We start from the raw sequence: 27,815 nt of genomic DNA on the forward strand, positions 1-27,815 counted from the left end.
TTTAATATACAATTATTGTTTATTGTCTGAATTTAACAAATATAAATAAGGCACTTAGAAAATCGCTGGTTAGAATCCTGGTTATGCAGCTTGCCATCAGCTGCCGGAGCCCAGAGAGAGCACAATTGTCCTTGCTCTCTCTGGGTGGGTACAGTAGATGGCGCTTTTTCCCCTCATCACTTCTAGGGTGATGTCGATCAGCACGAGGCGGCATCTGTGAGCTGATGTATCAGAACCGAGTCGCTGCGCATTCCTCCGAGCGCTATGCTGTGATGCTACTCAGCAATGCTGCATCAGCAGCAGTTGGAAAACAGGAGGTGGAGTCTGACTTCACATGTATCTGAGGAGGCATGTGCTAGTCTTCACCCTCCTTGTGTTGGGGCATTACTAGTGATAGGGGGAGTTCTAATATATGGACTGGGTAATTGGCCTTGTAAATTGTGGAGACAATACGATAAAAAACGAAAAGAAATAAGAAAATCAACAAAACATAAACAATAAAACAGGGGCAACCAGTCTTTTACAGTAAACACAGGTGTAAAATAGGCTGCATACTTACAAACAAAAGGGACAGAAAGTTTAAAAATGATTACAATGCCATAATCCAGTGACATCAGCAGCAAAATAAGTGCTAAAGCTCAGCATTAAATAATACAATCAAAATGTCATTTATATTTACATATACATAGACATACATATACAAATAAAACTGAAATAGATGAGAGGTTGTCAACGTGGCCTGCATCTATTCTTTACATACATTAAGCTTAGAAAATCTTACCAATATTAATTACACAATATTAACACCCTTTATTTCAGCTCTTTGATCTTTTCTCAGGAAGTTAAACTGAAATTGTGCTGACCCTTTTTTTTTTTACCTTGTTATTTTTTATGTATCTGTCCATATTATGTGTATTATTTTTATGTGTAGTGCCAATAAAAAGGTATGATTTGATCTAAGTCATTGGGACAAAAAAGCAAAAGGTAAACCTCCTCTATCTTCTGTTATTTTAAGAGATAACATTTAAAAAATAGATTTTACATTCACTTTAAAAACATGTAAAACTACCATGAATTAGGTGGTCATTGCATGAAAAATGTATTTTTTTCTAGGTACAGTTTAATAAATGAGAGTTCAGGACATGAAGTCACTGTTGTGTAGTCTTCCAAAAGAAAATCTGGCCTAACCAAAAAGGGGCTACAAAACACGGCAATTCTAAAACCACTAAACTGTTATATCAACAGTTCATCAAAATGTGCATACATTCAATCGACCAATAAAAGCCTCAGTCAAAACTTGAAAAACAGCAAATTTGACAGCATCAACAGGTGTTGTATATGGTGTTGTCGATACTGGAGAGCAGCCTATCCCCTCCAGAGTACAAACAGAAATACAGGTTTTCAGCTTTTCCAGTGGTACCTGTGCTAGGCTAAAAGCTAAAAGCTACCACAAGCTGATGCTAGCATTCACCAGCTCATCTTTCCTTCATCCACTCCCTTTAAAAAGACTAACATAACAAACTGAACTACCTCAACCAAACAAAACGTCAATAGGAAAAGTGCAGCTTTCTAGTTTTTAGATGTCAGAAACCGAGGAGAATGAGAGGAGGCTAGGCTTAAAGCTCATTGGCTATAATTTCTTCAGCTTGGCAACAGCACTTCACATCGGGAAGACAAAATGAGAAGACAGTAACACTATCTGGGAATATGTGTGGACTTCTGTGAGCGATTGCTGATCAATCAAGCTTATCATTTTCTTTTCGTAAGCTCAACAAAAGAGAACGCGTTTCATTCTGAGGCAAAATAACAGAGTTGTAGATAGGCTTGTAAAACTGCATCTAAACAGTCACATATATATTTACTATTTATACATTTAATTTGCATTATTTGTACACTTTAATGTGTATTCCAGTGCAGATTCTGTTCATAGTCAATCAAGTAGTTGCTTTATTTCCCTTACTATGTCACTCCTGGCCTTTGAAAAGTTATTACTGTACTGTACATGCAGCATCAGTTGGTTCTTATTGCACTATATGCATGGTATAATGGCCGTCTCAGACAGTGAAAAACAAACACTGCAGCATAATAAAAAAAAATTAAAAATCTGCCAACGTGACAAATGAGCTTAAGAAGAAGAGACCACAGAGGCTGCAGACGAGGACATTCTTGCACGACTGGATGCTGGTAGAAGGACACTTCAGCCAACTTCATATGTGGGACTCTCCTGTGTTGTGAACACTCCCGGACCCCTGTGAAGACGTTAGAGAAAGAATCAGACAGTGAAAGAAAAGATCACGCTTTTTTATATTAAAGTCATAATCGGTCACTTAGTACTCTTTTAACACTGATCAATATTCTAACCTGACACAAAGTAATTTCAGTCATTAGTTTTAAGCGTAATGAGTCTGTTTTTGCATAGAGATAATTCGAGTCTTTAACAGGACTATCAGTTTCTGCATTTTTCCCCCATTTAATGGGCAAAAATTTAATTAAATTAATTTTAAATTAACCTGTATTTAAAGAAGCTACAAAGACGCAAAGAGGAAAAGCTAAAGAACTTCTATTTCTTTGACTTAATTATTTATTAACAGGCACAATCCAAATCAGAGCTTAAGCTTAAGCCCAGGGGTGTCCAAACTTTTTTTTGTGGGGGCCAGAAGGAGAAATATATTTGAAGTCACGGGCCACAGACTCTGTAATAAAACAAATAATAAAATATTCCACTTAAATAATACTTTTTCCCTGATTATTTCATTTACACACCATTTTACTTGACTAACTATCTTTATCTTTGACAGTGTTGTGTAAACTAAGGTTTTTCAAATTGATGTTAATTTCATGATGTCTCTTAATATTAAACTCCTCAATTACGGCAACTTTTAGACTCTGGCCCGTTTTTCTGTGCTAGAAATGCGCACTCTCTCCATTTTTAGGGTCTTTGGCCCATTTTTTTGCGCTAGAAATGCGCACCCTCTCCGCTTTTAGGGTCTTTGGCCTGTTTTTCTGCGCTAGAAATGCGCACCCTCTCCGCTTTTAGGGTCTTTGGCCCATTTGTTTGCGCTAGAAATGCGCACCCTCTGCGCTTTTAGGGTCTTTGGCCTGTTTTTCTGCGCTAGAAATGTGCACCCTCTCCGCTTTTAGACTCTTTGGCCCGTTTCTGACACCTAGCGTTCAAAGTTTGAATCTCACATTATAAAAACCTGCTTAACAGCGGGCCAACTTTCATTCTATTTCTAAAATACCTCGCGGGCCGCTCCAAAAAAGGAAACGTGCCGCGGCTGTATTTTGAACACCCCTGCTTAAGCCTAATAGTCTAATTACCTGTGAGGTATTGCCAGTGAAAGTATACAATCTTTACAGATAAAACCTTGTATCTGAAATAGTCTGTTTATTTATTTATTTATTTATTTTTAATTTTTTTTATATTAGGTAACTCTGTCAGTTGTTGCCTCAATCTTTGAATATAAACAAATAAAAATGCTTCAAATGACTTGGAATTAAATTTAAAAAGGTTTTAGATTGACTTCCATTACCCGTATGGATTATATTTGGATATAAAATATGGGTACATATAGCAGATTTGTTATATTCCTTTCTATAAATAAATATATATATATATACATAATTCTTTTTTATTTGTGTTGTCTTTAATAGGGGACTGTACCTGGGATTTGCTGGTTTGGTTTGTGCTGAACTCTGAGTACTTCCTCTTCTGTGGTGCGCAAACGCTGGTCAGGATCCTGGCATATTCATCTCTCACCTAAAGCGAGAAGATAAGAGGAGGTTTAGAGGCAGATAGTAGTGCAGTAGTAGTAGTAGTAGCTTCAGTAGTGATGTAATTCCCCTTGTAGGCAGATTAATAAAGGAATAAAGTAACAGCTATGGAATCAATTATGCCCAGAACTGTTTATAACCTTTGCTTTGCTACATATACAAGGGGCATGTTTTTTAAATATTAAATATTTGTGCTTTTAATAAAGTCCAGAGTTTGTTGTGTTGTATTTCCTGTATATCCTGTTCTGAAATATGTAGGTGCAGCTTTTCGGGTAAAATGTTTTTGCTATTCTGGCTTTAAATCCTCAATATACCCATTTAAAAATACATGACAAATGTATTTATTTATTTTTGTGCATCATAAAACCTTTTCTGCTGGGCTTAATTAGTGTAATAAACATGTGTCACGGGTGACAAACTAAATAATGCTAATTAATCATAAAAGTGACTTTTATTTAGAGGACTTTTATGTTGTTAGGCTTCTGCAGCAGAAAGGAGCTACAGCTGTGACTCTGAACTTGTGGGATTTGAGTGGAACTATTTAATAGGATCGAAACTTGATTTTACCAGTGCTAGTATGTAAAAATGCATTCATTTATTATAATTTTGTCTACATTTATTTATAATGTTTTTTTATAGTTTTCAGCTAAATTAATAAAAAATTAATTGAAATTATTATTATTTTTTTCTGCATTGTCAGTGGTGATGCCGAGCAATAACATGAGGAGTGGACTGTTTTATTCCCCCTCCTTGAACTGATCCCAAGGGTTTGGACTGAATTTTTCTTAACCTCTTTTTAATATACTTTTTTTTTAATAATATAAAGTGTTCAATAAATAATTGTGAAACTTTCTATCCTTTCCTGTGTATTGCTGTTGACTCTGCTAAACCCCCAAAGTTAAATTGTATATCTATTTAAATTGGGTTTTGGCCTATTTTAAACTAGGCTGTGACTCATGCAACTCGTAAAATACTAATTTAATGTGTTTAGAAACTCATTTACTCCTAAGTGTTATTTTTAAACACCGACACATGGTCTGAAACATTTAGACCAAAGAGATTATTCTTTTAAAAATGGAAGCAAATATGAAAGCATATTAATGTAGAATTATAACCCATAGGAATCATTCAGTAAACTGTCTACTTCAGAATACAATTTTGATTGATATTAAACAAATTCCTATTAATTGAATTAATGAAAACAGATTCTTTTGGAGTGTTAAACATGCACCAAGCCCATGAGACTCATTTACTGTTTCTCACAGTTCAACACAACAGTAGGATTCTGTATAAAAGCAGGAGACTCACTTGTTTGGAGAACAGGCAGTGCATGACGAACACCAGCACTCCCTGCAGGCTGTTGAGGATGGTGAAGATGTAGTCAACGGCCAGCGATTGCTCCTCAAACTGGAAACAGCCGAAGATCCACATGGTGCCGAGCACACAGAGCTGAGCGATGGCCGTGATTGTAAATGACCTGTTAGGAGAGATGGAGATCCAGCATTTAGACACAGATGTGCAATGAGGTCAAACCACAGGTGCTTTAAACAGGAGTCCTAAAATATATACAGGTGCATCTAAAAAAAAAAAAAAGTTACTTTTATTTCAGCAATTCAGTTCAAATTGTGAAACTCATATATGATATAGATGTGTTACACACAGAGGGATCTATTTTAAGCATTTATTTATTTTATTGTTGATGATTATGAAGCTTACAGCCAATTAAAACCAAAAATCAGTCTCTCAGAAAATTTGAATATTATATATGACCAGTTGATACTTTTAGCAGTGTGGGCAGTGTGCCAAGTCCTGCTGGAAAATGAAATCCGTATCTCTATAAAAGTTGTCAGCAGAGGGAAGCAGAAAGTGCTGTAAGATTTTTTAGGAAAACACTGCATTATCTTCCGAGTTGCTGCACTATTTAGAGTGAACCCTGGTACCAGTATCTCTAAACTGAAGGCCAAGTATCATATAATGGGGGATGTCAAAGTCAAATGGCAAAATACGGTATTTGGCAAATTATACATGGGCGCAGCTTTAGCGCATACGCCTTAGCGCATGTTCCTTACAAATGTGGCTCCATTTAAAAGTGAAATTAACATATTTTCCAACAGTATAAAATGTATTGTCAAGAAGCATTTTTACAACAAATAAATACCAAATCTACCAAACACAAATGTCCTTATTTAGACTGCCCACTCACTGTTGCTATTAGGAATGCACTGAAACATATGGTCTGCTGAATGCAGTCAACACTAGAGGGCGTGGTAGACCAGCAAGCACATATCAAGTCTACATGAAGGCCACCCTGACCTCCTATCTGTGATTCCTCCACTATTTATCTTTAAGCACACTGGTTCCTCACCTAAATCAATTACTTTTTGGGAGCACTAATGCAGCACTATATAAAAGGCAAATATGTTCATTCCCTTACTTTATCTTGTGCAGCTTGCTCAGGTCTTGGTTGAGAGTGGAAAACTTCTGGGCCAGCTTCCACACAGTGATCAAAAAGAAGAATATATTCACCTGACAGAGAAAAGAAAGAAGGGAATAGCATAAATGAGAAAAAAAATGTAATGTAATTTAAACCCTTTTTAAATATATTCTTAGTGGAACTTACAACAATTATGAGACAAACAGGGCCAAAGAAACTCCAGATGAACCCATTCTGCAGGTCAAGCCAGCAGCTAAGGGCAGATCAAATACAAGTATTAGAAGAAAGTGCACACCAAACATAGAAAAAGTTACTGTTAAATATTATTATCCCATATAACACTTTTGACCACTTAATGATGATGTTTTTCTTTGATTTTACCAAATTGAAAACCTCTGGAATATAATCAAGAGGAAGATGGATGATTACAAGCCATCAAACCAAATTGAACTGCTTGAATTTTTGCACCAGGAGTGTAAAGCATAAATTTATCCAAAAGCAGTGTGTAAGAGTGGTGGAGGAGAGAACATGATGCCAAGATGCATGAAAACTGTGATTAAAAACCAGGGTCATTCCACCAAATATTGATTTCTAAACTCTTAAAACTTACGAATTATACACATTATTTTATTCCATTATGTTATTTGGAATTTGGGAGAAATTATGTCCGTAGTTTATAGAGATCAGTGAAGGACTCACTGGCGCTCGGTTCCATATCCTTTGGCATTAGCGATGGCTGATATGGCGACAATGAGAGCAGGAATTCCGTAACCTCCCGCCATCAGGTACAGAGATCTCAGCGTGGTGTTAAAGACCAACACCACCATGCGGAACAGCTGCACACCTTCCAGACACATCCAGCAGAAAGCAGCCAGGAAGAAGAAGTGAAGCAGGCCTGCAACAAATGCACAGCCCACCTGGAGAGACATAAGATACAGGGGGTTTAATACACTCTTAATGATTAAGGTGCTACAAAGGGTTCTTGTACTCATTTTGGTTGGAGACTGAACCTGTAATCTAATTATTTTTCACTGTAACAAATTACAATTACAATTCAAATACAATTTCTGTATCCTGATTAGGGCTGGGTATCATTTTTATTTTTTTTGATACAGATACAGTAGTTTAAATTTAATACCAATATCCAAACAATAGTTTTTTCTTAATTGTAACAAAAAATACAAAAAGCGATAATTATTCTCACACAGCGTATTTTGTTGCTGTCCATTGAAAAACATGTATCTCCAAAACAGCAACTTTAGAGGTGAGAGATAAAACCATCATAATGTTCAATGGAAGTCAATGTAAAAAGAGTTTATTTCAGGTCTTTTTGAAGTATTTCTATTGGTCTGTTCATCAAGAAAGTTTGACACAGTGTAAGGGACAGTTTTCAAATGATGTAGAAAACTATAAATCGACAAAAATGGAGATACATGTTTTTCATTGGACAGCAACAATTTAGTTTACAGCAGATATGAGTAATCTCATTCTCATACTGTCACCATGAAAGGCCCCAACTTTTTGGAACAAACACAAAATGAGCATGTTTGTGAAACTTTATTAAGAACAAAAACAACAGCTTGTGCTTAAACTAGAAGTATTTTCCCCTAAGGATATTGCTGGATGCATTTCTTTTATTAGAAGTTATTATTAAGAATTATCAGCATTAGATTGGCAAAATTATATTTATATTAGTGGCGTTAATCACCTAATTAATTATCACGATTCATTCTTGTAAATGCTGGTATTTTCATGTATTTTCATGTATTATTGGGATAATATCACAGGTTAGAGAAAGAGAGAGAAAGAGAGACAGAGCGCAATGGCTTGAGACTGCAGCACAGTGGCAGCATGTCAACAGATGAAATTAAGTGTGGATGAATCTTTCGAAGTAGAGTCAGACTTTAGAGCACCTCCACATGTTTACCTCGCTGTGTGCACTCCACAAGTTTCTGTGCATGCTCTGTGAGCACCAAGGCCATGTTTTTTTTAACCTCAATGTGCATGTTTTTTTTTTTTACCTCCTATTGCATTTTGACACCCTAATCCTGATTATGAAGCATCTTACATGTAAACCGTTACTACATAACCCTTTCAGAAAGCTTTTCTAAACAGGGGTTGTGTAATGTGTGAAGTAAGCAATGTAAAAGTGGTGGATCCTCTGGGTAGGAAACCAGCAATACAACTAATCAGCTATTAAAACAGTTGAAACACAGTATGGGTGTGCCATATCGATATTTTTTAATATCGTGAACGATATTATACCCTAAATATATCATGCCATATCACCCACCCCTAATTATCACATCAGGGTACTACTTTTTTACTGTTTTTAACAAAAGGAAAAATCACACTGTTCTCATTTTCCATTATATATCTACTAGAGACAGATTATATCTGTTCAGTATCATTTTTATCATTTTATCATTTTACTTTAATCCTGGATATATGGGGATATTTGGATGCATTGTAAGTATCGTGAAACTTCTGTTAAAAATCTGATTAAATTCTTGTTTTTTTTTTATATCTCAGGTAGGGGTGCGACATAAATCATATGCAATAATAAAATGAAAATGACATTTTGTTGCAGTAGTGTATTCTTTAAAAAAAATCATTAATTTATATCGCCAAGAGTATCGTTATCGCGAAAATACCATGAAATATCGTGATATTATTTTAGGACCATATCGCCCACCCCTAAAACACAGTGGGTCAGACAGCTCACATACCCTGTTCTCGGTTTGGGTGATTCCAGCCAGGAAGACCAGGTTGGCGATGAAGAGGCTAATGCAGAGGTGCAGGTGGATGGTGGTGCGAGTGCTCTGAATTGAGCGAATGAAGCGAAAGGTGAGAATGGAGATGAAGAGGCAGATCAGGGACAGAGAGAGGCCAATCCATGTGATCAGCTTCAGTTCAAATACATCCTGTGGTAGAGAGGAGAAGATAGACAGAGATTTAATAATAGAAACATGCACAGACACATCATAAGTAAAGGGATTGAAACTAACATTGTGTCTAATGGCTTTTGCCATTTTCTATAGAAGTTAAAGAATGCTGCACTGATCTGTGGGAATTGCATGTGCCACCTCCTGCATCGAATGGGGACTGCTACAGACTCTGTAGTTCTTGGACAAACCCTGGTCTGGAACTACAATTCCCTACAGTTCTTCCTTGGACAAACGTACATAGATTGTTTCACCACCCTAGGGTGGTGCAACTGTCTAACTGCCTTCTTATTAAAAAAAATAGAAGGATATCATTATTTTGAATCCCATCATCCCCACAGCCCTTCTAACCTACAGATGGGATTCAAAGATTCACTCTTTCCTTTTGTAAATTTGTGATAGAGTTCTCAAACCTCACCTCCTTCTCGTAGAGGGCCATTAGAACTGCGAAACTGCTCAGGTGGGTGCAGGAGCAGACCGTCTGACTGGCATTAGACATGACCACAGTGCAGCCGTTGGTGGACCACGCACCACCATTCAGAGTGGAGTTCCAGAACACACAGGTTTGGTTTCCGTCTAATGGCTGCTGTAGAAAAGAGAAAGACAGTAAGTTAAGTTTGGAACACAGCATTAAATTGAAAGAGCAATGAGCTCACAATAAATTATGAACAATGATCGAAGAGTGACAGAGTGGTACGTTTGAACTTTGAGTCGGATTGTTTAATTTTAGGCCTAGACTACATAGAATGATTAATTGTGTAGCTACAAATTGAAAAATTGTTCTTCAGAGATTCTTTAGCAATAGTGATGGTTTGCAATGAACTCGAACTCTAAGTAAAACCTAACCCTAACTTAAACCTAACTCAACCCTAACCCTTAGTTTAACTTTACCTTAATCTAGCACTACCTTTACTCTAACCTCAACTAATCTCTAACCAACAGTAACCCAAATCTCACCTTAATTTAACCCTACTCTAACTCTAACCTTAACTAAACCATACTCTAACTCTAACCTTAACTTAACCCTACTCTAACCCTAATTTAACCCTACATTAATCTTAACTTAACTTAACTTAACTCTAACTGTAATCTTAATTTGACCCTATTCTAACAATAACCTTAATTTAACATACTCTAACTCTAACCTTAACTTAACCCTACTCTAAATCTTACCTTAACTTAACCCTACTCTAACTATGAATTAACCTTACCCTACTCTAACTCTAATCTTATCTTAACCATACCCTACTATAAATCTTACCTTAACTTAACACTGTTCTAACTATAACCTTACATTAACCCTACTCTAACTCTAACCTTAACTTAACCCTACTCTAACTCTAATTTAACCCTACATTAACCTTAACTTAACTGTACTCTAACTGTAATCTTAATTTTACCCTATTCTAACTATAACCTTAATTTAACATAGTCTACCTCTAACCATAACACTATTCAAACTATAACCTTAACTTAACCCTACTCTAACTCTAACCTTAACTTAACACTATTCTAACTATAACCATAAATTAACCCTACTCTAACTCTAATCTTAACTTAATCATACTCTAACTCTAACCTTCAATTAGTCCTACTCTAACCTTAACTTAACCTAACACTACTCTAACCTTAATTTAACCATACTCTAACCTTGACTTAACTTAACCCTACTCTAACTCTAACTTATCCTAACCCAACTCTAACTCTAACCTTAACCAAAATCAAACCATAAGCTAATCGTACTTTAATTATAACCTTATACTTATTCTAGCCTAATCTTTCCATGACTCTAACCCTTACCTAAACCAAATTTGACCTTTTATTGTCATTGTGTATCATGCATTGCTTAGTGTTTAACAGTAGAGTTATACCTCCAGGTGAGAGAAGGTGAGTTTGATCGGTTTCTCCAGTACTGCCGTGTCACTATTAGTGACCACTGCAGTGACTACATCAGAGTTGATCTTGAACTTTTCTTTTCCGTGTTTCTCTACATCGTCGAAGTAGGCATTGACTGAGCTTTTCAAACTATTGTACCTGAGCAGAGCTGCAGCAGCAAATCCTGTTCAGAAGAACAATTCAGAATAAAACAGGCGACACCATTAAGAATCAGTACCATTTCAGCGATGATTCACTGTTATAATATATAGCACAGATTGTACAGAGTGATGTTTATTTTTTACCCAGGTATGAAGCTCCAGCTGCAGTTTCCCAGTGAGAATCGAACTGCACGCCATCAGTGGCCAGAATGAGCCGTCCTTCAGTGGGGGTATCATCTCTCCTTACCAACATCTGAATCTCTACACACAAAATCGGGATATGCATGTTAGTCAAATTAGACTTACAGATACAGATCCCTCCCCCATAAACATCAAAAAATTGAATCTATAATAATTTAATAAAATATTTTATTTATAATTTAAATAAATAAATATAATCATTTAATATAATTTCCCATCCTGGTCACTTCACTTTACTTTACTTTACATCCTGTACATTTGCACCCCCGGTCACTACACTACGCATCTAACTTAAATACAACACCTGCACAGGTTTATGTTTAATATTGTCATACCTGCTGATACCCACTATCTCCTATACTTAAATTATTCTTTTACTGCACTACTTCATATCTACGACTACTTACTTCCACACTTTGTATACCTTTTTGTATTTATATATTTATGTATATATTTTAATTTTTATTTTATAGTTTAGAGTCTTATATCCCTCACTGTGCTCTCTTATTGTACTACACTTATTGTTTGTTTGTTTCTACTGTGTTGTGTAACTGCTACTGGCTGCTAAATTTCCTTCGGGATCAACAATCTATCTATCTATCTATCTATCTATCTATCTATCTATCTATCTATCTATCTATCTATCTATCTATCTATCTATCTATCTATCTATCTATCTATCTATCTATCTATCTATCTATCTATCTATCTATCTATCTATCTATCTATCTATCTATCTATCTATCTATCTATCTATCTATCTATCTATCTATCTATCTATCTATCATATTTAAGCCCATTTCTACTAAAACAACAATAAAAAATGTTTCTCTAATTCCAAAGGCATAAAGCAGTGGTGCACATTAGAGACTCATTCTCTTTGCCGTCTTCTGTGGATGATTGAGCATCATTTGTAAAAATTGATTTTTAAAAAAGTGTAACTTAGCAATTAGCAGTCCTGGTTCCCTTACGTGTATGAACACTTGATCTGCTGGTGTTAGGCAGCTGAGGTCCCAGCACTTTCAGAACTATCTCAGTGATTTCCAACAGGTATGTCACTTTCCTGTTATTGTTCAGGGGCCCAGCAGACAAAAGCTCATCTATAGCATTCAGCAGCTTCTACGGAGAGAGAGAGAGAGAGAGAGAGAGAGAGAGAGAGAGAGACAGAAAGATCTTAGTAAGATTTCGCAAAATAAACTATCACAAAGTCTCATCTTAACCCTTGTGTGCTGTTCATATTTTTGTTACTCGTTTACTTTGTTACTTGTATTTAATTCAGCAAAATTAAGCAATTTTACATTAAAATGCTTTACACATGCTCGCTTCACCTAAATTGCAAGCAATATAAACAGCTTACATGGTTAATATTTGCCCTTTACCTTTCCTATGTTACATTTCTTTCAAAAAGTGCTACTCTTTTTTTTATTAGTTTTTTAATAAAATGTAAAAGAAAATGAATTTAACTCAAGATATGAGTAGAAAATTAATTTACAAATGAAGCAATGTTTATTAGCCCTTGGCCAAACATACTGTATGTAATATAACTGTGTGTGGGTGTGTGTGGGGGGGGGGGGTGTACAGTGTGTGTTTATCGAAAATGTGTTTTGATATATGTTTTTCACAAAAAATGAGCCAAATGCCAATGAGTTTGAGTTAGAAAAAATATATTTTTAGTATCATTTGATGAAAAATGAAAACGAACACCACACAAGGGTTAAGTGAAGTAATAATTAAATTAAGCAAAAATCACTTATTTTGTGGCTTAAATTTGCAAACTACAACTAGTATAACTTGATTGCTGACTTTTTCTGCTTATTCTTAGTTCAAATTACTTAAGATAAGGTGAGAAGTTCGACTCAAGAAGACAATTATTTTTTTTTAATAAGCAAAACAATCTTACACAATGCTTAGTAAGACAAAAACTCTTATCAGAGACAAAATAAGATTTGTTCCCTTGAAATAAGATAATTTCATTAGTTTTTTTGCAGTGTGTGTGTAAAAGTGTGTAAAAGTGTGAACGTAATCATTACTAGTTTATAGTGAACAGATACTCTACCTCTAACAGTATACTTGGGTCTGTTTGCATTTTAGCCCTGTTAAATGATTGGCTGGCATTTAAATAGATGCTCTTCAACTTCTCCATGATCTGCTCCAGCTCTGTAGAGATCTGTGTTAAAGAAACACAGAGGAAGACAATGATAAGATGAGATGATATATTTATATATATATATATATATATATATATATATATATATATATATATATATATATATATATATATATATATATATATATTTTTTTTTTTTTTTTTTTTTTTATGTGGGTCTTTTTAAGAAACACTAGTTTATCTAAAAAAGTAGAAAATCATTGAAAATTTACTTTATTTTAGTCATTCAGTTTAAAATATTAAACTCATATTATTTAGATGCATTACAAACAGAGTGTGTTAAATGTTTATTTATTTTTCTGTTGATGATTATGGCTTACAGTCAATAAAAAGCCAAAGATCAGTATCTCAGTAAATTTGAAAACATAAATCATGCAGAGGGAAGCATGAAGTGCTGTAAGATTTTGTGGAAAAACAAAACTGCACTGACTTTAGACTTGATAATAAAACACAGTGGATCAACACCAGCAGATGACATGTCTCTCCAAACAAACCATCACTGATTGGTTGAAACTTTACACTAGACCTCGAGCAGTTTGGACTGTGTGTTTCTCCACTCTTCCTCCAGTCTTTGGTCCCTTGATTTACAAATGAAATGTAAAATTTACTGATGATCAGTGATGGTTTGTAGAGACATGCTGATCATCTGCTGGTGTTGATCCACTGTGTTTTATTATCAAGTCTAAAGTCAGTGCAGTTTTGTTTTCCCACAAAATCCTACAGCACTTCATGCTTCCCTCTGCTACTGACAACTTTTATGGAGATACGGATTTCATTTTCCAGCAGGACAAAAGTATCAATTGGTCTTATGTAATATTGTAATTTTCTGAGGTACTGATTTTTGGGTTTTCATTGGCTGTAAGCCATAATCATCAACAATAAAGTAAATAATCACTTAAAATAGATCACTCTGTGTTTAATACATCTATATAATATATAAGTTTCACATTTTGAAATGAATTACTCAAATTTAGTAACTTTTCAGTAATATTCTACCTTAGATGCACTAGTAGGCTAACTAGCCTATTTAAAGACCAAAGACCACTGGCTGAGATGTATAGTAGAGTGAACATATCATGTTTTTTACAGTGAGCTACCTGCTCAGGGTCTTGCCATACCTGCTCTGTGCTGGTGTCCATCAGAATCTCATAGTTCGGCTCTAGAGAGAAAACACATGAATATCATACAGATTTACATACATTTACAGCTCAGTTACACACAGCTGTTAAACACAAACACAAGGAGGCACCACTGAGTACATTTAGTACACTATCTGGCCAAAAGAAAAGTCTCCACCTGGATTTAAGTAAGTAAATGATGTGGGGTTGATGATGCTGCAGTTGGTCTGCAGGTTTAGGTTCAGCAACAGTATGTGCTGAAAGAATGAGGTCAGCTGACTACCTGAATACACTGAATATAGACCAGGTTATTCCATCAATGGATTTTTTATGCCAAAATTCAGGGGTCTGGAATAATGAAAGAGTTCAGGGTTCAGGGAGCATGAGATCATCATTTTCACACATGGCTTGAGAGAGAGTTCACCACAGTCCAGATCTTAACCTCATTGAGAATCTTTGGGATGTGCTGGATGGAGAAGAGCTGCTTTGTGCAGTGGTCAGACTCTACCATCATCAATGCTGCTGCAAGATCTTGGTGAAAAATTAATGCAACACTGGACTGAAATAAATCTTGTGACATTGCAGAAGCTTATTAAAATCAATGCCACAGTGAATGCGTGCAGCAATCAAAGCTGAAGGCGCTGTATTTTAGACTATTAAGTGTTTAAGTGTACACTCACTTGAGCATTTCATTGTTTTGAAGCCGTAGTTGGTGAATCCCAGGTTGCATAAACACTCATGGCTGTTGTTAACTTTCTTGCACTGTCCTTCCCCACAAAGAGACTTGTTAATCTCACACACATCTGCACAAAACAAACGGAACAGGACTGTCTTAGCTGTATGTTCTGATACATCACATTTAATGCATATATATAGAGCACAGATATACAGATAGAACATTATTTTATGTAAATTCAAAGGTGTCAAAAGCATTCACATTCATTAATCAGGTAGAAGTGTACAGTAGATACTTGGGTTTAAAATACTTCAGTAGAAATTGTATTAAAGTAAAAGTAATGTAAGGGGAGAAAATAAAGCCATTAAAGACAAAAGCTCAGACCGTGCCACAGGGTCCCATAGTGCACTACCCCCCCTCCCCAAAACACATTTTTCTAAAAAAAAAAAATGTAATGAATGTATTTTAGTAGAATGTAAATATATTAAAGAAGTTTAGTTGGACTGGAGTTTATCTGGAGTTCTCTTGAATCTCTGCACGGATCATCTTCATACTAGACTACATACGTCTGCTATGTTCTTGCTGGAGTGTGTGGTGGGGGGGGGGGGGGGGGTTGGGGGGGTGTATGGCATGACGTGTGCAGTTGTGATGGATCACAGTATAAGCCAATAGGGAGTTGGAATGGTATACGTTTATTCTTTTCTACATCCAATCACAATCAGATTTACTGGATCTGGATGGTGGAGAGATTTATCTGGATAGGGGTTTTATTGAACGATGAGAAGCCTGAATAAAAAAAAACAAGCTGAAATTAAATAGGAATTAAATAATTACTCCAGTAAAGTATAGATAAGTAAGTGTCATGTCTTAGCCCTGTCTCATGTCTCTGTGTGTCTTCCCCACGTGACCTGTGCCTCTCTGTGTCTCCTGTCTGTAGATTTCCACCATGTGTTTCTCATTTGTAGCTCCGCCCCTTCCCCAGGTGTTTCTAATTATAGTGTTTCCTGTTTCTTTAAATAGCCCTCGTCTATCACTTTGTCTCCATCGGTCTATGCACCTTCCCCTGTCGTTCGTCTTTCTCTGTGTTTCATTGCCTCTGTTCCTCACGCCTTAGTCTCTGTGTTTATCTCTAGTTTTATGTTTCTAGTTTCCTGTTTATTTCCATCTCCCTAAGCTCCTTGTATATTTCCCTGCTTTGTGTTTATTTTCTAGATTAGCTACTTGTATTTATTCTGTTAGTTTATCATAAGTACTTCTCTTTTGTTTAGGTTTATGTTCTCTAGTTTCACTCGTTGTTTTGTTTTTTGATTATTCGTTTATCTTGGTTACATGTTTACGTTACTTGTTTCATTGTTTACTTGTTATTTATTTATTAAATCATTCATTTTTCCCTTACCTGCATTTGTGTCCGCCTCCTCGTCTCCCTGCCTGGGTATCCCTGACAGTAAGGTAACAAAGTATTTGTACTTCATTATTTCACACCTTTGTGTGTAATAAACACTCTTAAATTTAGATGAGCTTCAGTGGATCTTTGAGTGATGTCATACAAACATACGTTTTAGTTTTTTAAAGTGAAAAAAAACAAATAATGAAAGCCTTAACAAGCTACATTGTTTTTGTTCTTTATAGAAACAAATGTGGTTCTTCTTCTATTGCATCAGACACACGTTAACACATTAACACACATAATCGTCCTGCCTTACCTTTACATTTAACCTTATCAGTCGCTGTAAATGTCTCAATTTTTTTGCTGGGAAAAAACCCTTCTTCACATGTGCAGAAATATGAGCCTGCTGTATTGTTACACACAGCATTGCTTCCACATATACCCGGTTTATCTGTACACTCATCAGCAGCGCCTGAGAAACGAAAACCAGAGCAGAGATTCAGATTCAGTATTCTGTGGTTTTCTATGGATCTCTGAAATCATCATTTACTGTCTTTGCATTATGACCAAATTTAAATTTTTTTAAATTACATTACTTTTGAATATGTTGTCTAGTAGTAGACAGTAAACATATTTGCATGTCCTCACTGACATTCCTTTCTTTTTTCATTTTTTCATTTGTTACTAAATTATCCACTTTTTTTTCACAATTTAGTGAAAAAATGGTTGTTAGAGCAGGTCTTGGGCACCTTTTCTGGATGCTGCTAGAAGATTTTTCTTTAATTTTTTTTTAATGTTCTTGTAGTGTTTTTATATTTGTTTATTTCACAATTGGAATTGGGAAATGGGACTGTCACATTTTAAGAAATAATGGAAATCATTTGAATGTTTTAATATCATGGTAAATTCCAACAATATTCAATTCTATATTTAAATACATCAAATGTTTGAATACTATGGATTGGTTTTGTTAATGTTTTAAATATTTTTTAGTATTTAAGGTTATGTCAAAGGTTCCTACAACGTTACAGTTTGTCTAACTGGAAAGAGTTTGTGAGAAACATTCTAACAGCGTTGCAAATATGATGCAATTTATTATCATGTCACACGTTTGCTTTCCGAACGTTCCTGGGACATTATTTCTTTATCGGTACAGGATTATCTTTCTGGAATTTTATGAATAACACTTTGGAGACAGTACTGATTAAAAGAAAAAAGAAGTGAAGCCTTACGTTCACAGACTCCCTCATGTTCAGTGAATTTAGATTTTCCTGACGAGAGCTTGTAGCCAGGGTTACAGGTACAGTAGTAATCACCTGCAGTGTTCTTACAGACTGCATCGTTCCCACATTTCACCATCTCACATTCATCCCTATCTGTTAGTGTCACACAGAGACAAACATCTCAAACATCTCAAGCAAAATGTTTATATTAACACAAGTCCTCATCAGATCAGCTCTCTGCATTACCTTTACATGTAACCCCCTGGTCTGCTTTAAATGTCTCCTCTCCATTGCTCGGAGCAAATCCTACTTTGCATGTGCAGAAATATGAGCTTTCTGTATTCGTACACTCAGCATTGTCTCCACAGAGACCCGTCTCATTCAGACACTCATTTAAATCTGAAAAAGAGCAGAAGCAGAAATTCAGATTCAGTCTTTTCTTCTGGACTGAATGATAACAGACCACAGTATAAATATGTGCCTGTCTCACACTGTCCTGTTTTACACTGTCCTGTTTCACACTGGCATTAATAACTAAAACAGAAAGAAGTGAGAGTAAAGTGACTGCAGCAAAATGAACACATTAACTCAAATAATCACCCTGCCTTACCTTTACATTTAACCTTATCAATCGCTGTAAATGTCTCCATTTCTTTTGGCTTGGAAATAAACCCATCTTCACATGTGCAGAAATATGAGCCTGCTGTATTGTTACACACAGCATTCTTTCCACAGAGACCTGGGGTCTCTGTACACTCATCAATATCTGTGAAAAAACAAAAGCAGAGATTCTGATATAGTTTTTACATATCTATGTATTCCTGTTCCACACTATCAATAATAGCTTGGATCTCTAGATTTAACAGAACTAAAGATTTACTGGAACTTATTGTATTTGCATTATGATCTATTCAGAAATTCTACATTTTAAAAATAATAAATGTCTAGTAATAGACATTAAACAGTAAAATAAATATTTGCATGTCCCCACTCACCTTGCTTACCTTTTTAATAAACATCAGACACATAAAAATCAATGCAATCATTGGCAAGTTTTTACTGCTTTATGTAACCATTAATGTCTATTATAACTACTTATTAATTATAAAAGAAATTGAATAATTTCCCCTCTGTCAATTCCCGTGTCTAGCTGTTACTAGAAGGTTTTAATCAATTAGTATTTACTACATTTGTTTATTCTTAGAATTGAATATGGGCTTTTCACATCTAAAGAAACAATGGAAATGATTTTAACTTTTTCCCTGGAAAAATCTAACAATTTACTATCCCATATTTAAATGAAAATGGCACAAAATTATATTTAAACACATTCCCCAGTTTTACTCCCCATAGAAACAATTGGTTAGGAAAATACTAAAATTGAGGGACCTCATTACTCAGGTACTTAAAGAATCTACTAAATAATCTCCTTAAAAAATAATCACACAGGGGCCAAACTGTCTGTGACGATTAAACTCAAAACAACTTTCAGTAAAAATGAAATCCCTAGTACTGAATGACATTTCAGCCTGAGGTGGGAAATTTATTAAAAATACCTTTATTGATGTATTTTGTCCTTTAAAATATCTGATTTTAAGGGCAAATGTCTCAAAGAATCACCCAATAACTACAATTTGTGTTGTAAGAAGTGCACCTTTGCAGCTAATTTTCAGAAGACACAGAACATCTTCAGAACATCTTCAGTATCAGGCAGTTTATTTGTAACAGTTCAGTGTATTAACCTCCTGTGATTGAGCTTTTAGAGGCATTAAGCACTTTAGATGTCTAGTTCTATTCAATCCAACTGTGAACAAGTCCTACATTTCACTCTAAAGCAATTATGCAACAGGTAAACTGATAGAACTGTCTTTTAGAAATATTTAAGTTTTTAAACTTTTAAATATAAAAGTTATTGATGTGCAGTTTGTTGTGTTTTAAACAATAATATTCAAATTATGGTGCCAAGCAACAAATAATCAACTTTTTAAAAAATAAGCAGTGGTTTTCCATACCTACGCATGGCCCTTTTCGTTCGACACGTTTTTGTCCAAGAGAACAATCCGTTGCATGTGTAATTTCTCCGATTAGAAGGAAGAGGAGACCTGTGGAAAAACACAATTCATTAATATTTAGTTCAGTTTTCTTGTCAGTCATCGTTAAACTGATCACAGATTAAAGATACAGTTTACAGATTAAACAGTAAACTGTAAGCAGTTTTTTTGATAAAAATAATTCTCAAATGAATCCCAGTCTCAGATTTGAATCTTTAACAGTTTTGCAGTCTGTAGCTCAGAGACGCAGGGTCTCATTGTACCGATCTTAGGCACCATGCAATGAGCTAATTCTCTTGATTAATTGTGGGTGTATTTTGGGAAGAATGTGAAATAAACCAATTAGCATGTAGTGAGTACACTGCGGCGTGTCCTTGTGTGTGTGTGTAACGAGCGGGCTGTACGCACATTGAGTGTGCACGGTGCCCTTGTGTTGCTAAGGTAGCAATAAACGTCTGACGGTTGACTGTTGTCTAGGTTCCTGAACACTACTTCTTTTTCTTCTATTTCGGTTTAATGATCATGCAGCCTTATTGCTGTTTTTGTGTATGTTTTTGGAGCTAGGCTATATGCTAAATAAAATATTTGTTCATGGCATACAAACAAGTTAGAGGACGCAAATTGCAGGTTTATAAAAAAAAACCCTGAAAAAACAGGCAAAAGGTACAGAACATGGCACAGCCAAAAATTTAAAAAATGGTGGTCAAAAAATAAAGAAAAATGCCAGAAAGTGCAAATAACGATTCAAAATCCTGTATGGATACAAACAAGACACTCCATCACTGTTCTAGTGCGGCATCCTCAAATAGTGCAGACAATGAGCAAGTGAGAAAAGGTGAGCATAATCAAAACTCTTGTGTCTTGGAGGTGCAACACCAGGGTCAATCATGACAATTGAGAAAGTATTCATATTTTTCAACCTTGTTAATTATATTAGATTAGAGGAAAGTTATTGTATATTATGTTGTTTATTATGTGTTGTTGGCCTATTTCAGTTTAATAATGAAGCTCAATTTAAAAAGTTTGTATGTTTAGAAAGTATTTTCTATTCTTTTTTTTTATTATTGTATTTCAAATTTTTCCCATTTTCTCCCCAATTTACACGGCCAATTACCCAACCCCCTCATTAGGACTCCCCCTATCACTATTGATGCCCCAACACACCAGGAGGGTGAAGACTAACACATGCCTCCTCTGATACATGTGAAGCCAGCCACCGCTTCTTTTCGAGCTGCTGCTGATGCAGCATTGCCGAGCAGCCAGCGCGCTAAGAGGAAAGCACAGCGGCTCGGCTCCGGTACATCCGCTCACAGACGCCTTGTGCTGCAGACATCACCCTAGGAGTGATGTGGGGAGAGAGCGCCATCTACCCACCCGGAGGGAGCAGGGCCAATTTCGCTCCCTCTAACGATGGCAGCTTGATGGCAAAGCTGCATGAGCGGGGGTTTGAACCGGCGACCTCCCGCTCATAGTGGCAGCGCTTTAGACCGCGTATTTTCTATTCTTAACCATGGTAAATTTTATTAAGTTAGAGGAAAGCCATTTAGACCTCATTCTTGTAGCCTACTTTACTGATGTTTAGATCTGTGGATCATTGTTCACATTGTTCGCGTTTTGATCTTTCGGAGATCGGTTCTTAATAAGCATTTTTTTTTAATAATAGGTCTATGCTTCTTCAGTGTTGCAATGTTAATTAACGTAATTCTGAACAGATTTTGCTCATTCAAACAGCTTGAAAATGTTTTTAAAAAGCTCAATCTTAATGCTCTAATTACTAAAGAAATGTCAGGTTTAAATCAAACTCAGGCTCTTAATGACAGTTTAAGTAGAGGGGCAGGTCAGGCTTGATATAAGCTCTACTCCATTACTATTTTATCTGTGCAGGTGCAAGGCATTAAAATAGACTGTTGGCAAGGTGTAACATAGCAATGAGCATCATGACTCAGGGTTTGAGATAAAGTCTGCAATCTCACAGTCTCTTGTGCCAAGTATGGAAGCTGTCCGAGCCAGGGTCTAGTGTGGGGTGGTGTGATTGGTTCATTTTGTAACATCGCACTTCTCCTTATTGCGCTATTTTCCTTTCTTATAAAAATCTAAAAAAACCTCAAAGCTAAATCAAGCCTGAGAATGAAGTCATTGCTTGGTATCTTGTCCTGCTTTTGTTCATCTTGACCTTTTTTAGTCATGCTGCTGCAGTCTGGAAGTCATCTATCTAGCAGCGAGTCTGTCTGAGTGGATCATTCTGGATTTTGTCCTGGAATAAATAATGAGCAAAATCTGATATAAAAAAAAACCCTAACTCTGTCCGCCCCCACTTTTTTCCTCTGATTGTTCCAGGCCCAGCAGCATTCAGAGGTCAGACCAGCTGTTGGCCACACTGCATCAGGAACCTACAGGCACCTCTTCCTGCGGGACAGACAGCTGGTTGGGTATTGTGGTGTGAGGAGTTTGGCAGTGCAACACTTCATCCCACATACATGAACAAACTGCACAGTCAGCTGGAAAGAGGACAGGCACGGTTGTAACACTGACCTACAGAGTTTAAGACACTAAAGAAATTCTTATCTACTTTCATAGGTCAATGTAACAATTATACTGGCATTAATTTATGTTTTAATAACTGTCTACTGCAACAGTATTATTGTACTTAGTTAACATTTAAACTGTATTTTCCACAGTTAAATAATTATAGTTGAAGAATCTAGAGTCTAGATTTGTTATACACTCAGTCATCTTCAGTGACAAGTCTTTCTTTTGTCTCCAGAAAGCCTGGTGTCATGACCAATAAAAATCCATATTATTATTATTTTTTTTTTTCTCTTCACATTTTGGATTTTTAGGTGTTTCTGTGATTAAATTAAATGTTTCCTCCAAATTAATGGCATGCTCTGTGATTAATTAATCTAAACAAAACGCAGTACATCTCACAAATCATTAGCCTATTTTTAAACGTTTTTTGGTAACAGAAGGATGTCCCTGGCTAGATATGGTACGTTCTGCTGTTTGATATGATATGTGATATATGATTGGTGTAACCACTTAAGATGATCCAGAATGCCAACAGCCAAAACGGGCACATGTCTCTTACAATCACCTACAAGGTGATGACAGAACAGCTCCTTCCTACCTGCACTCACTCCTGAAGGTGCTCCTCCAATGAACATTGTCTCGCTTTTCCAAACAAACATTCACACAAAGCAAAGAACAATCCAGACTGAGTTCCCCAATAGTGGAACAAACTACTTTCCACCACCAGATCAGGAGCGTCCCTCACTATCATTAATAAACTCCTAAAGACAGAGCTCTTCAAAGAGCACTTACTCTCCTAACACCTCTAACTAACTACCTTCCACTACCAGATCAGGAGCATCCCTCACTATCTTTAATAAACTCCAGAAGACAGAGCTCTTCAAAGAGCACTTACTCTCCTAACACCTCTAACTAACTAACTACCTCCTGTCTAAAATGTTGCTAAATGTAAATCCTTATTGTAAGTTGCTTTGGGCTGTCAAATGTAATGTAATGTGTTTACTGTGTCTACATCTACATTCACAACTTTTGTCCTTAATTGTTCCCCCCCCTTTCCTTACTTTTACTTTTATACTTTAAGTAGTTTTGAAAGCAGTACTTTTAAACTTTTATGTATTGAGTCAAAATCTTGAGTTGAAATTTTAGTATTTACACTTCTATCATTAGTGTGAATACTTTTGAAACTTGTGGTGATGCATCCCAAGCTGGTTTAGTTTAACCGCTATATTTCACCAGATTACTGATGAGTAACTGATCTGCAATAATGTTGCAGTATTACAAAGGATGAAACATATGTAGTTCTAAACATATTTATTTACCACAGAATGTGATAGAGGTTTTTTTCATATATTTCTGCCATTGAAAATGGAGGTAAAACCTGTAGTGGCAGATATGAGCATAATAAAATGGCACCAACTTTAAAACGATGACATGACTTCAGTTGTTTCTTTAGGTTAACACTCATTTGTGGTTATTGGCAGCTTTTTAGATGCCTGTCATAAATATATTAGCTTTAGATTTAGAGACATTACTTTACACCCTCAACTGCTCTCAGTCACTCTCTTCACGCCTTCACCAAAAACATGTTTAGGTGTTTAATGACTTCCACTTATAGACATTTATACTCAATATCTGATACATTATTGACCATATTGAAGAGATTAAACTGGTGGTTGTCTCTGTCAATATCGAATGATATTATGCTCCAACCATGATAAGAAAAGCTCTAATGCATACAGTATTTCTAATAATTTGCATAATTCGCATATTGCTGTTGGTCTTTGCATTTTGTTAAAATTTCATGATGAATGAACCAATGAAAATGTTCAAAAATGACTTTTGAAAATGCTTTTTTAAAGATTCTTACCTACTATTGTAAAGGTGAATTGGAATTGGTTTTGATTTTACATATTTCACGTATTTCATTGTTACAATGAATATTCTACTTTTATTGGGCAAACTCTTTGGGACAGTTTCCCAGACAGGGATTAAGTCTAGTCACAGACTATATATTATTTCTTTCAATGTAAAATACTCATTAAAAATTCTTAGACTAGGCCTACCTCTTGTCTGGGACACTATAGAGTGAATTTTGTGCCAAAAATTTGGTTTTAAGCCAAAATATAAAATCTGCAAAAAGTGTATGTTGCAAATTTAAAGGAGATAAAAATATGCAACATACACTTTTTCCTTTTGATTCTTAAAATTTTGATTGCAGATTTTATTTTTTGGCGTAAAACTTTTGGCACAAAATTCACTCTATAGGACACCGCCCCAAAACCCTAAAGAGTAAAGTGCTGTTTCTGGTTTCTAGACATCATCCCCTCTCCAGGTTCATCAATTCTGCTCAACTCATGAACTTTGTAAGCTTTATAAGTGTTGATGTCGTCAGTGAGATGTTTTGCTCTGAACTTTTTTTTTTTTCAAAACATACAGTAACTGTTCTTCCTGATCTGGCGTCACAGTCCTGCCATCCTGTACTGCGTGGAGAGATAAACGCACCTTTGATTTCCTGTGACTCTGTTTCCGCACTGTGACTCTCTGTTCACCAGTCAAGCAATAACTTTTACCATGCAGTGGGTTCCTGCCTCACAATACAGCCTCTCATCTTCTTATCCCTAGCGTTTCAGCTGCTCTGCTCAGTTTCTCAGGGAAGGACACTTTTGGTTTATCTTGATTCCATGAAGTCACTGGAGTTGTAGGAACTCTAGGGGAGCGATGTGTGGGTGTGAGAGAGGGAAACTTGCTTTAAGGCCCAGAGAACCAGAGAACAGATGAGCTTTTTTTTGAAGATGAAGCAGAAAAGTCTGGGAGCAGAATGTGGGCTGTGTTCTCTCGTTGGGTTAAAGACGGCCAGGCCTTTATTCGGCTTCCAGTCTTTTCCAGCCGTCAGATCAGTAGTAGAGCTCATGGTGAATTAGCATAGGTTAAAAAAAGAGATGCTTCTCTTACATCAGATTTTCCCCCTTCTGTCTGTCATTTCCTCTCAAAGAGTTTCGTTGTTCTTTCACAGCTTTGAAGCCGCCTATAAATTTGCACATGTTGGCAGAGGAACCCATGAGTCTGCTGCTAAAATGCACAGTGGCTCCACCACAAGCATCTGCTCAGAGTTTTCCATTCAGACTTTCTTTAACAGATCTGAGACCAACGGTTCTTAGTCCTTTTGAAAACTTCATGAGTTTTTTTTTTTTGGGAACAACTTTTTTTTTTTTGTCGTTGGATGGTTCATTGTAGATACTTCAAATATGCTCAACTCACATTCAACTGAATGCCTATTCAATACAACTTAACCCTACACTTAACCCTACAGAAAGTTGAATGTAATGGATTCACAAGAGAACCAAACCCTTTTCCTAATCATAGCCGTAAGTCTATCCTTAACCCTTAAACCTAATCCTAACCCAAACTTAAATCTAAAACTTAAATTTAATCTTAAACCTGGATTTAACCCTTGTGTGGTGTTCATATTTTCATTTAGTTTGGTAATTCTACATTAAAATGCTTTACAAATGCTTGCTTCACCTAAATCACAAGCAATATAAACAGCTTACATGGTTAATATTTGCCCTTTCCCTTTCTTATGTTACATTTCTTTTAAAAAGTGCTAGTCTTTTTTTTATTAGTTTTTTAATAAAATGTAAAAGAAAATGAATTAAACTCCAGATATGAGTAGAAAATTTGTTTAGTTTCAAATTTACAAATGAAGCAATGTTTATTAGCCCTTGGCAAAACATACTGCATGTAATATAATTGTGTAGGGGGGGGGGGGGGGGGGGTACAGTGTGTGTTTATCGAAAATGTGTTTTTTTATATATGTTTTTCACAAAAAATGAGCCAATGCCAATGAGTTTGGGAATATTTTGATGAAAAATGAAAACGGGTCCCACAGACGTGAACACCACACAAGGGTTAAAATGTTAATATTAGGGTTGAGGTTAGAGTTGAGTGTAAGGTTACATTCAACACAGAATCATTTACATTCAATATTTAATAGACATGCAGTTGAATGTTAATTTAATGTGAATTGATCATCTATGTGGTGTCTATAATGGACCAGCCAAAAAACGTGATAACATTTTTTTTGATTGACAGCTTTCTACACACAAATATGTCTAGTTTAATATTCTGACTGCCTCACTAAGTCTGACTCTCACACTGCTAAAACCATAAAGCATTCTAATTCTTATTTACATGAAGTTTTTCTTAGCATTTCTTACACAATTCCTAAATAAAGAACGCATTGTCCAGTGAAAGAGGCCTTAAACTCAACCACAAATACTGACAGTTAAAAACAAAAAACAAAATGTGGAAGATGACTCACCCAGAAACAGAAGGCACACTCGTCTCATGATGAGAAGAAGGAAAAAAGAAAGACCACAGGCACCAATTACCGCTTCAGTTCAGCTGAGGACTTGATCCATTGGATAATTTCTCTCCTGTACTGCTGAAAAAGTTCTTCTCTATCTATCTGCTGCTGTATTACCAGAGTTGTGGAATCACAGAAGCTGACTGGAGTGAAAGATAAAATAAAAATAAAAGAAAAGTGAGTGTCTGCTTCTTCACCTTATTCTCTCTGATCTCACTATATCTCTCAGACCCTCTCAATCCTCAGCTTCCCTGCCGTCAGCTTACTGTCTCACTGAGCTGAAGCAGCAGAGAGTCACTGGGAGATCAGTCAGAGCTGCTAGGTCACACCTCCCTGCTGAAAGGGGAAGGAGGGCAGTGGTTGAGGTGGGTGGAGTGGGTGGTAGTGTAGACTCCAGGCCTGTAAAAATAAAAGGACAGAAATAGGGTGTCAAAGACCATGACCAGCACATGTCGAGTCTTGAGGACATGTTGATGTCAAGAGAGAGGTTAAAACAGAGACAATGCAAAAAGGATTGTATTATTATAATTTATTATACATCATATCTATTACTAAATGTATTTTACCATATCTTTTCTAAACACCACCTAAAATACAGAACAAAAGTTCAGTTTCTAAGTAGATTGCAGAAACTGGTGGTTGCTAAGGTGTTGCTTTGGGGTTTGTGGTGGTTGCCATTGGGTTGCTAAGTGTTTGCTAAGGTGTTGTTATGATATCTGTGGTGGTCACTATGATGTGGCAAAATGGTTGCCATGGTGTTTGCTTAGGTATTGCTTGATGGTTGCTGTGGTGTTGCAAAGTTGTTGCTAAGTAATGTATTTGCATAAGTCAAGTCAAGAGAAGTCAAGAGACTTTTATTGTCAATACATCAGAGTACAGGTACACAATGTAGTGAAACTATATTCCTC

The 27,815-nt window shown here is 36.0% G+C and overlaps 1 protein-coding gene across 5 annotated transcripts; it reads right to left on the reverse strand.

Annotated features, from left to right (window-relative positions):
* LOC103030981 (adhesion G protein-coupled receptor E5) lies at positions 1-27,283 on the reverse strand. 5 transcript variants are annotated; one of them, XM_049476072.1, is made up of 21 exons: positions 26,863-27,283; positions 19,974-20,063; positions 18,572-18,727; positions 18,208-18,360; positions 17,971-18,114; positions 17,055-17,210; positions 16,748-16,789; positions 15,356-15,478; positions 14,676-14,716; positions 13,447-13,557; positions 12,362-12,509; positions 11,334-11,450; positions 11,025-11,212; positions 9,572-9,736; positions 8,938-9,132; positions 6,908-7,125; positions 6,395-6,461; positions 6,209-6,300; positions 5,083-5,251; positions 3,665-3,760; positions 1-2,249 (listed from the first exon to the last, which is right to left on the reverse strand). In XM_049476072.1, exons 1-21 carry the CDS (start codon positions 26,888-26,890, stop codon positions 2,208-2,210), a joined length of 2,541 nt encoding a protein of 846 aa, XP_049332029.1. In that variant the 5' UTR covers positions 26,891-27,283; the 3' UTR covers positions 1-2,207. The 5 variants fall into 5 exon arrangements, with proteins under 5 accessions (XP_049332029.1, XP_049332028.1, XP_022523729.2 ...); XM_049476071.1 differs by having other exon boundaries at positions 9,572-9,739; positions 26,863-27,282; XM_022668008.2 differs by lacking the exon at positions 17,055-17,210 and having other exon boundaries at positions 9,572-9,739; positions 26,863-27,281.
* Between the last annotated feature and the right edge of the window lie 532 nt (positions 27,284-27,815).

The sequence above is a fragment of the Astyanax mexicanus genome, chromosome 3 (assembly GCF_023375975.1).
Source record: "Astyanax mexicanus isolate ESR-SI-001 chromosome 3, AstMex3_surface, whole genome shotgun sequence".
NCBI classification, from domain to species: Eukaryota; Metazoa; Chordata; class Actinopteri; order Characiformes; family Acestrorhamphidae; genus Astyanax; species Astyanax mexicanus.